General features: G+C 32.2%; 1 protein-coding gene across 1 annotated transcript; it reads right to left on the reverse strand.

The window, feature by feature from the left end:
* Window positions 1-7,220: 7,220 nt before the first annotated feature.
* LOC137817802 (protein NRT1/ PTR FAMILY 2.6) lies at window positions 7,221-11,133 on the reverse strand. Its single transcript, XM_090302822.1, has 4 exons — window positions 10,833-11,133; window positions 10,521-10,738; window positions 9,333-9,874; window positions 7,221-8,111 (listed from the first exon to the last, which is right to left on the reverse strand). The coding sequence occupies exons 1-4, from the start codon at window positions 10,921-10,923 to the stop codon at window positions 7,328-7,330; spliced, it is 1,635 nt and encodes a 544-aa protein (XP_090158948.1). The 5' UTR covers window positions 10,924-11,133; the 3' UTR covers window positions 7,221-7,327.
* Window positions 11,134-11,409: the final 276 nt, after the last annotated feature.

Consider the following 11,409-nt stretch of genomic DNA (forward strand, 5'->3'; position numbering starts at 1 on the left):
AGATGTTGTTAATAGGAAGAATGGATAAGGGCCAAATAATTTAAAGTTCTTCTTATTAGTCTTTTCAAAAGATGAGGCCCAAGTCCAAAGCCCAAGCTCAAGAAGGCCCAAGCCCAAGAAGCCCAAGTCCAAACCATGAGGGGCAAGGCCAAGCATTAAATAAAAGAGCATCATTTGAATTAATTTTGTATAGTTATAGGAGGTGTGAATATTAAATAAAAAGTGTGAATAGTTAGGGGGGTGTAGACGCATTTTATGAGGTGCTGAAAATAGGAAGTGGGTCACACTTACTTCATGACTAGGTGGCACCAATTTGCATTTGAATTTGGAGGGAACTTAGAGTTTCATTTGTGTTTCATTTCAGCCCTCTTCTATTATAAATAGAGAGGTTGGGCTCTTGTAAATTTAGATTTGGATAATTGATATAGAGAAACTCTACTCATTTTGAGAGAGCCTTTTGTGAGATTTTGATCTCCTTAGCATAGTCTCATCTTGTGAGCTTTTGGAGAGCTTCAAGTGGCAACTTTCTTCACTCATCTTGAGACTCCATCACCAAGTGGCGTGATCATTCTCCTAATCCATTCCAGTCGGACTTCAACCATCTAAGTTCCATTCCTTTTCATCTCCTTTGTTGTTTTCATTCGGTAGTTTCAACTTTTATGTCTTGTTCATCAATTTGTACCGTTTAGTTTGGTTCTTGTGCTGTTCTTGAGTTTCTAATCGGTTCATTGTGTTCTTTGGATGATTTTAATCGGTAGATATGTTTCCTCTTTCAATTCTGTCCAGTTTTAGTTAATTACATATTTCAATTGTGTTTCTATTTGTGTTCTTGATTTGTTCTTGCTTTCCTTTCAATTCCACCAAGTGTTTGTGAAAAGGACATGACACTCATTGTTCAATGAGTTTGGCTTCTCTCTTGGATGACATTATCCTCCATTGAGATGACCTTAATGTAAGAAATTATGTAAATTAATTTCTATAAAGTGACTCACATGACTTAGAGTTTGGGCTTTGGGCCCGAATATGATTTAATAATAATAATAGAATTAAAGACCCATTGGTTAATGTGAGAAATATATATCTGATGATATACCTAATGGAAAACCTACATCTGATGGAGATTGGGTATTAAAGGCTATAGGGTTTTGTCTCTGCAAATAATAGTTGTCTCATTGATAACCATCACGAAAGTGTGTGACAAGAACGGAATTGCTAAGAGATAGATTGGGAAAAAGGAGATAAAGTAACTACTCAATTAGGATCACTGGTAAGTGCTTATTCATTCTTGATTGTATGATTGTGTGAGAATCATGATATGATAAGATCTATATGTGAACATAATTGTATGTGTTTAATTTACGTTTATTCATGTTTAAATTTACATGTGGTATCAGAGCCTCGTTACTCATGTTGTGATTCTCCATTAATGCTTTTCCAAGATCAAAGAACCCTAATTTTAAAATATTCTCAATTTAAAAACTCTAATTTTAAAATTAGGATTTATAAATTAAGGATTTCATTCCTCTATAATAGATCCCTAATTGTCCTAAACCATCAAAATCAAAGAGCCCTAATTTTAAAATAATCCCAATTGAAAAACCTTAATTTTAAAATTAGGGTTTATGTATTAAGGTTTACATAAACTACCGTTTGGTGCCTGGGTAAGGGATGAAACTGCACGTGTGAATTCGTTCCTGCACCTTATGCAATTTTGCTTAATGAAAAAGAAGCAAATTTTATTTATTGTGCCTTAGGTTATCAATTTAATTAAAGTCTTTTCAAAATTTTATTATATTATAATATAAAATAATGAAATGCGAACTGATGAATTATTCTGCAACTTATGTCATCATGAAATGCATGAATTCTTTGCTGCATTAATCAATTGTTACTTTTCTGTAATTTAGGTTACGTTATAATGTAATTCAATTTATATTTAAATTAAACTTTAATTAATTAATTAAAAGTGAGTAACGAAAATTATTTTTCTGTTTTATGTATCATTTTTTTAATGTAATTTAATTTACATTAAATTAAAGTTTTAATGAAATTTTACTATGTTCATTAAATTAAAGTTTAATTAATTGATTGAAAGTGAGGAATGGAAAATTATTTTTTCCACTTTATGTATTAATTTTTTTTTTAAATTGAAATTTTAGAATTACTTGTATGATGGATTTGTAATCACCAAAGTGATCAAATCTTTAAGTTTTATTTAATTCCAAATTATGGATGAAATTTTATTTCATATAATGATATTATTTATGGAATTATTTGTATGATAGATTTGTAATCACCAAAGTGATCAAATCTTTAAGTTTTATTTAATTCCAAATTATGGATGAATTTTATTTCAATTAATGATATAATTTCTGGAATTATTTGTATGATAGATTTGTTAATCACCAAAGTGATCAAATCTTTAAGTTTTATTTAATTCCAGATTACTGATAAATTTTATTCCAATTACCTATAGAATGGATGCTAAATTATTTATATATATGGGTAAATGGAAATTCATTATTATAGGGCATTTTGGATCACCCAAAGGTTGATTAGTTGTCCTTATAATTGATGGATATGATTGTTGGTAGTGAGTATGTGTTATTAGTTTTGCTTGTATATCCAAAGATAACAAGTGTTTCTAGTTAATGCATATATCTTACCAAATAAAGTTAATACTATTAGCATCATTATGTTTTGTGTATTAATGAATCTCCCAAAGGAGAACATTAGTATACATAGAATGTTTTCTGAATCTGTATTGTATGTTTAGTTTATGACTCAAAGTATTAATGTTAAGCATGTGTGATCAAGTATCTGTTCTTATATCTTTATGCGAATGAGCATAACAAGTAATATTAAGTCGGCTCTTCCCAAAACTGATAGTGCAAAAGAATTTATGAAATTTGTGGAAGAGCGCTCCCAAACTACTGATAAGTCTCTTGTTGGGACATTAATGAGTACATTAACCACCATGGAATTTGATGGTTCTCGTACTATGCACGAACATGTCATTGAAATGACTAATATTGCGGCAAGACTTAAGTCTATTGGAATGGCAGTGGATGAGAACTATAACATGTTAGTTTAGGAAGAGACTAGATTGAAAAATCGAGGAAACCACTCTATACATTATGTGAACAATCAGGGAGCTGGAAAGAAGGTCGTCAAGAAACATGGAAAGGGTAAAGGACCACTGAAGATAAATGAGTCATCTACTAAGCTCCAAAAGAAGAATGGCAAATGTCATTTATGCAAGAAATCTGGACATTTCCAAAAGGATTGTCTGAAACGTAAGGCTTGGTTCGAAAAGAAGGGTAAGCATAATGCTTATTATGTATGTTTTGAATCAAACTTAACTGAAGTTTGACATAATTCTTGGTGGATTGATTCAGGATGCACAACTCATGTTTCTAACATGATGCAAGGATTCCTTTTAACCCGAACCATAAAGCCAAATGAAAAGTTTGTCTTCATGGGGAATAGAGAGAAGGTTCCAATGGAAGCAGTCAGGACTTATCGTTTAATCCTCGACATTGGATTTTATTTAGACTTGATGGATGCTTTTTTATGTACCTAGTATATCTAGGAATTTAGTTTCACTGTCTAAACTTGATGTTGCCGGATACTCTTTTAAATTTGGGAATGGATGTTTCAGTTTATATCAGCGTACCTATTTGATTGTATCTGGTACTCTTTATGATGGATTATATAGATTGAACCTTGATAATCTATATGCTGAAACTCTTATGACCTCGCATCATAATGTTGGCACTGAACGTAGTTTAGTGAATGAATGTTCTGCTTTCTTGTGGCACAAACGTTTGGGACATATTTCCAAAGAAAGGATGGAGAGATTGGTAAAGAATGAAATACTTCCAAGTTTGGATTTTACTGATCTGAATGTATGTGTGGATTGTATTAAAGGCAAACAAACAAAACACACAAAGAAGGGAGCCACAAGAAGTACTCAGCTTCTTGAAATTATACACACGGATATATGTGGACCTTTTGATGCATGTTCTTTCAATAAAGAAAGGTATTTTATCACCTTTATTGATGATTTTTCACGTTATGGTTATGTCTATTTACTGCATGAAAAATCGTAAGCTGTGAATGCCTTAGAAGTTTATATAAATGAAGTGGAAAGACAATTAGACAGAAAGGTGAAAATTGTCAGGTCAGATAGAGGTGGTGAATATTATGGAAAGTATGATGAAAGTGGACAACACCCTGGTCCGTTTGCTAAGTTCCTTGAGAGGCGTGATATTTGTGCTCAATACACAATGTCAGGTACACCACAACAAAATGGTGTTTCAGAAAGGCGTAATTGAACCTGAATGGATATGGTTAGGAGCATGTTAAGTAAGTCAACTGTACCTGTTTCATTGTGGATGAATGCTTTAAAAACTGCCATCTATCTATTGAACAGGGTTCCTAGTAAGGCAGTTCAAAGACCTTTTGAATTGTGGACAGGAAGGAAACCCAGTTTGAGACACCTGCATGTTTGGGGATGACAGGCAGAAGTCAGAATATACAATCCGCAAGAAAAGAAATTGGATGCAAGATCAATCAGTGGATATTTCATTGGTTATCCAGCAAAGTCAAAAGGGTATATGTTTTACTGTCCTACCCATAGCACAAGAATTGTTGAATCTGGAAATGCACGGTTCATTGAAAATGGTGAAACCAGTGGGAGTGATACTTCACAAAATGTGGAGATTAAGGAAGTTAGAGTACAAGTTCCTTTAACTAGTACCTTTACTTCAAGTATTGTTGTTCCTAATGTAGTTGAGCCACTCAACAATGAAGAAGAACAACAAATTAATGATCATGAAGTTATCAATGAACCTGTAGTAGAACAACCACAAGAAATAGTATTAAGAAGATCTCAAAGAGAAAGAAAGTCTACTATTTCGAATGATTATGTGGTTTATCTACAAGAGTCAGAAAATGACTTAGGTATTGATAATGATCCAGTTTCATTTTCAGACACCATCAATGATGATAATTCTGATAAGTGGTTAGATGCTATGAAAGATGAGCTTAAATCAATGGCATAGAATGATGTATGGGGCCTTATAGAATTGCCAGAAGGATGCAAGAGAGTCGGGTGTAAATGGGTCTTTAAGACTATATGTGACTCTCATGGCAACTAATGATCTTGGTCTATTAAGTGAGACTAAGAAGTTTCTCTAATAACTTTGAGATGAAAGATATGGGTGAGGCATACTATGTGATAGGAATTGAAATATTCCGTGACAGATCACAAGGATTGTTAGGTTTGTCTCAGAAATCATATATTAATAAAGTTTTAGAGAGATTCAGAATGGATAAATGTTCGACATCTCATGTTCCAATACAGAAAGGAGACAAATTTAGTTTCATGCAATGTCCAAAGAATGATTTGGAACGGAAATAGATGGAGAATATACCTTATGCATCTATTGTTGGGAGTTTAATGTATGCTCAAACTTGTACACGACCAGATATTAGTTTTGCAGTTGGTATGCTTGGTAGATACTAGAGTAATCCAGGATTGGATCATTGGAAAGCTGCAAAGAAAGTTTTAAGATACTTGCAAGGAACGAAGGATCACATGCTTACTTATAAAAGATATGATCATCTTGAGGTGATTGGATATACAGATTCAGATTTTGCTGGCTGTGTGGATACACGAAAGTCTACATTTGGTTATGTGTATCTTTTAGCCAAAGGAGCGATTTCATGGAAAAGTGCGAAGCAGTCAGTCATTGCTGCGTCCACTATGGAAGCTGAATTTGTGGCATGCTTTGAGGCCACAGTTTAGGCTAATTGGTTGCGGAATTTTATTTCAGGACTTGGAATTGTTGACAGTATTGTCAAGCCGCTGAAAATTTATTGTGATAACTCCGCAGCAGTCTTCTTTTCTAAAAACGACAAGTATTCCAAAGGTGCTAAACATATGGAATTGAAATACTTTGTCATTAAAGAAGAAGTTCAGAAACATAAAGTGTCAATAGAACGTATTAGCACTGATCTTATGATTGTTAACCCTTTAACAAAAGGGTTACCGCCCAAAAAATTTACTGGTCATGTTGTAAATATGGGCATTATGTTACTAGTGAATTATGAATGTTGTTATTAATGCTTATTTGACACTTTGAGCTCATTGATAAATAAAGTTTCTGAAATTTATGTTGTTTTCTACTTTATGTATATGCATGCAAATTATGTTATTATGTTGTGGAAAACAAATTATGTTGTTATTGATGACAATGACATTATGTTTGAACCTATTATGAATTTCTCACTATAAAGTCATATTAAGGAGAAAGGATGATATAGTAGTACATGGAAGGAAATGTGTCGATTGAAATGACATATAACCGTCATGACTCTTATTATTTCTGTATCCTTGATTATGATTAATGATAGAACCAATTTATGTAAGGCCTTTTAAATGCGCATTTATGTAATTATTAAATCATGAAAGTATTATAACTCATATGAGTTAAGTGAGAGAATGTAAGAAATTATGTAAATTAATTTATATAAAGTGACTCACATGACTTAGAGTTTGGGCTTTGGGCCCGAATATGATTTAATAATAATAATAGAATTAAAGGCCCATTGGTTAATGTGAGAAATATATATCTGATGATATACCTAATGGAAAACCTACATCTGATGGAGATTGGGTACTAAAGACTATAGGGTTCTGTCTCTGCAAATAATAGTTGTCTCACTGATAACCATCACTAAAGTGTGTGACAAGAACGAAATTGCTAAGAGATAGATTGGGAAAAAGGAGATAAAGTAACTACTCAATTAGGATCACTCATGGATCAAGGTAAGCGCCTATTCATTCTTGATTGTATGATTGTGTGAGAATCATGATATGATAAGATCTATATGTGAACATAATTGTATGTGTTCAATTTACATTTATTCATGTTTAAATTTACACTTAAGCCTTCTTAAAGTGTTGTTTCTTGTTAAGTGTCAATCCAACTCATATCACAACTTTTATAAACATATGGTAGTGTTCTAATATATCCTAATCAAATAAGTGAGAAATATCCACAGTAGTTTGTTTAGAGTAATGATATATGGACAACTCCATTTTTTTATACAACCACATTACAACTCTCAATATTATTATTTTAATACTTTTTTATATCATTTAATTACAAATTTACCCTTTATTATATATATTTATTTATAAACCTATCACATTTGTATACAACTATTTAAGTTGTCCCACTATCATTTTCCGTTTATTTAAAACTCAAAAGTTGTACAATGAACTTTATTACTTATTACAATCCAGCCCATTATCCTCTTAAGTTTGTGTGCGTTTGTATAAAGTTGAACATAGCAAGTAATATAGAAAGTTGATGCCCCCTATCAAGACCAACATCCAGTAAAAATGGTCTAATCTCCCTTCATTTATGTCATCGGGTAACCAATCTGTACTCTTATGCACTTGATTGATCAAGGCAGTGCTCAGATAAAAAGAGATCCCAATAATCATTGAAATCATAGCAGTTGATGTGCTTCGTAGTGACTGAGGAAGTTGCTGGTAGTAGAATGCAACTTGTGCTGGAAAATGAAAGGATTCTCCAATGCCAACTAACACCAGAGGTGGAAGTAACCAGAGGATAGACATAGTGGTTGTGGGGTTGGAATGGATCATCTTCAACCTCTTTGATTCAACAAGAGCAGAAACAGCTATTCCGGCCACATTCAACACGTGCCCTACTCCAATTCTTTGGAGAGTGGAGGGAGATTTACCATTGAACTTGTGCCATGCAGGCCAAAGAACCCTATCAAGAAAGCTGAGGAAAATGGATGTGGAAATTAAGGATATAACACCAACAGAACCTGCTGGGAAATTAAAATGGGGTCCTATGAGACGATCTGTGGCTAGAGCTTGAAGGACTGTCATGCTGCCTTGGATTGCTATTGGAACGGATAGGAATATGCTTGAACTCCATAGTGGCAAGATTCCAATGATGGCTTTGAAATTTTCCACTTGCTCAACTGTGCACAGACTCCATTGTCTCCCAATTGAACCGTCTAATTGAAGGTCTCCATCAGTTATCAGAGCTGCACGATTGAAGAATCTGGATTTCCATGTAGGAAAGTGTTAGTAGCTCACCTCATGTATTTTATAAACTTTAACTTTTGCCTTAAAAAATCTTAACAATAGAGTTCTAAGTTTTATTTAATTATTTTATTAAACAACTGCGAGTAAAAATGTGAGCAAATGTAACTTTGAGTATCTACTAGGTTATCCACCACAAAATACATGTACTATTATGAAGTACACTTTACCAAAAAAAAAAAGATAGCATGATGCAACTCACTATTGAGGTTTTCTGTTTCAAATCTTAATTACAAGGAAAATGATACTTTGACAATTCTTAGAGTTATATACCTCTTGATGGGATGAATTTAGAACTAAATATATATAATAAAAGATAAATTTAAAATTAAATAATATAAAAAAATCATAAAATAATAGTATTAGAAATTATAATGTGATTGTATAAAAATAAAAAGTGGATTGTAAATATATTATTATCCTAATTATAAATAGTTTGTTCTCTTTTTGGTCTATATCTTGTTGGAACAATAATTTTTCAAATACAGCTGGGTGCAACAATTTAACAATACTTTACTATTTGTGACAGAAATATACCAACATCATTGCTTTGTCTGTTAAATATTTTGGGAAAGGAAATTTGGAAAAGGAAAATGATTTTTTGACACCTCATACTTTATTTACATCCCACTAAATATTAATTTTTTAATTTTTTTAATTTTAAAAATTATTTTAACATTTTATATTTTACCTATATTTTCATTAAAGATATTTTTTATTTTTAAAATTTTTTTATTACAAATATTAATATTTTGTTGTGGGTGTAAAGTGGAGCATGGTGTCAAAATATCATCACCATTTGAAAAAGCAGTCTAAAACCAAACTAATTAACTTATTAAAGATAAACTCATGAAGATTCAGGTCTACCGATATTTCAGTATATAAAGTATTTATAAGTAGTTTTATTAGGTTGAATTAAAACTTAAAATTCAATTCTTAGGATAATATTAGGTCATCTAAAATTATCCTATTCGTCTTATCAACCAGATTAGTTCTATTGAACTTTATAAATATATAATCTCACGTATGACTTGACAAGTCTTAGTGTGAGAAATGATATTTCGTAGTATATAACGGAACACAAATTTCAATTTATAAAGATATTTTGTAAACTTGAGTTAAACTTAAAATTTCTTTATTTTTTTTATTTTTTCTATAAGTTAAAGTCTTAACTTAGTACCTTAGTCTTTTTCCAGGAGTTGTAGCAGGTTGCATCGGAAGCATCTCATCCCTGGCACTATAGTAATCCTTTGCTGAGGAAGAGAGCTGAGATTTCCATTTACGGGTAGATGCAACAAGAACACGAGCAAGGTCCAAGAACACACTTCCTTGTGGGTTATCAAGACGATAAAATCGGTAACCAAGTAAGAGAATTACTAGGCCAATCAAGTTGCCCACACTACATATGCCAAAGCCCCAAGCCCAACTCACGTTATCTTGGATGTAAAAAATCCCAGTTAAGGACACAACAGAAGCAATGTACCAAGTCAAGAAGAACCAGTTGAAGAATACGTCTTGATGCTTTGCCTCATTAAATTGATTTGCTCCTAATGATGCTGTTGTGAAGCGTGCACCCCCAAAACCAAGTGCACACAGAGCTATGCCTCCATATAAGATTGCATATTGCAATTTTGAAGGGGCTTTGCATTGGTTTGATCTATTGTTGCAGGGGTTAGGTTTCAACGAATCGATCATTGTTGTCAAGACTAAAATAACACTGCCCTGCAATTTATAAATAAAAAAATATAACATTTTTTTTTTTAATATATTAGATCTATTGTCATTTAAACTGAATAATATAATTGGTTGTTAGCACTTAAAAACAAAAAAAAAATATTAACATTAAGCTCAATTATTGAGTAGTACCTACTAAATATAAAGTTTTTTTCTCGGTACAAGTGAATGTTTGATCTTAGATATCGTTGAAAGTATTATCAGTGTATTACGAAATGAACTTTAAGTTTAACTCAACTCCATAAAATCAGTTCATGAGATCAAGGTTTGCACCCACTTATATACCATGAATTGTCATTATCTCTAGTCGATATGAGATCACCAACACAGGGAATTTCTCGTTCTTTAACTATTATCTTGAATCTCTGATATGTATGTATTTAATTAAAAGTTACAGATACGACTGGTGTTGGCCCTTGAACTTTAGGTGGTTGTTTTTAGTTGGTTTTGACCAGGTGGACACTTGGAGTTTTTTTTAACTCTATATCTTGAATGTTTTGTATGAGGATTGAATCATTACTAAAGTAGGTCACATTTATTTTATCTTTTCTTATCGATAAGAAAAACTAGTCGAAGAGAAAACAAAATGGTTGCAGATATAGATGCATATAGGAGAGTGGAGAGTATTAACTACCAGGAAAGAAACTAAGGAAGAAAGGAAGGCAACAGAGAAAGATCCAAAGAAAGAATCAGCCATGATTGCTGCAAGAATGGGAAATAAGCTTGAGCTTCCATTTGCCACGTTTACAACATGAGCACCATTGAAGCTCTTTACATTGAATTCACGTATCAGATACACAGTCAAGTTTCCAAGCATGCCTGCAGCACCAAATGACATGCACGCCGTTGATCCTGTTGCAGATTAACCATTAACAAACAATTAATCAGTTAATAATTATATCATTAGTGCTGAAAGGCAAAGGAAGAGATAAGAGAGAAGAGAGACCAATTACGAAGGGAAAACTTCTCCAACCGCCTCTTCTGCTCTCACTGTTCATGCTCTCTGCTTCTCCGCCACTTGAGCTACTCTCACCCATTCTTTCACCTTCCACTTCCACCACAAAACCATTCTACTGCGTTTTTTTATAGCAGATATTTCTCTTACACCTTTTGTTTTCTTTCCTTAAATTACATTTTTCAACTACCAAAGTAACTTCAAATGTTTTCCCACGTCAAAGAAAAAACGTTATTAGTATCTTGGAACAACCTTGGCCACCAAACCTACGGTCAATAATTAGCTAAACAATGCATACATTTCACGCTGCATGATATTTTAGTTTTCTTTGTTAGTCTATTATCAAATAAAAAAAAATTGATTTGATGGATTTAGAAATAAATATATATAATAAATGATAAATTTATAATTAAATGATATAAAATTTTAAATAAAATAATAATATTAAGAGTTGTAATATGATTTGTATAAAAATTTTGGGTTGTTGATTTATTTTATACAAAACAAAAATTATTGGAGAAGGTTCTTAATAAAAAGTTATTTATGAGAAACATTATTAGCAAAAGTT

This window comes from Phaseolus vulgaris, chromosome 5, assembly GCF_051622355.1.
Source record: "Phaseolus vulgaris cultivar YP4 chromosome 5, ASM5162235v1, whole genome shotgun sequence".
Classification (NCBI taxonomy): domain Eukaryota; kingdom Viridiplantae; phylum Streptophyta; class Magnoliopsida; order Fabales; family Fabaceae; genus Phaseolus; species Phaseolus vulgaris.

Excerpts from the sequence above, each read along its gene's own strand:
- LOC137817802 (XM_090302822.1), bottom strand. The coding sequence starts at position 10,923 with ATGGGTGAGAGTAGCTCAAGTGGCGGAGAAGCAGAGAGCATGAACAGT. Across the intron at positions 10,739-10,832 it reads AAGTTTTCCCTTCGTAATTG|GATCAACGGCGTGCATGTCA; the intron begins GTCTCTCTTCTC and ends AATCTGCAACAG. Across the intron at positions 8,112-9,332 it reads ACTCCTGGAAAAAGACTAAG|ATTCTTCAATCGTGCAGCTC; the intron begins GTACTAAGTTAA and ends ATGGAAATCCAG.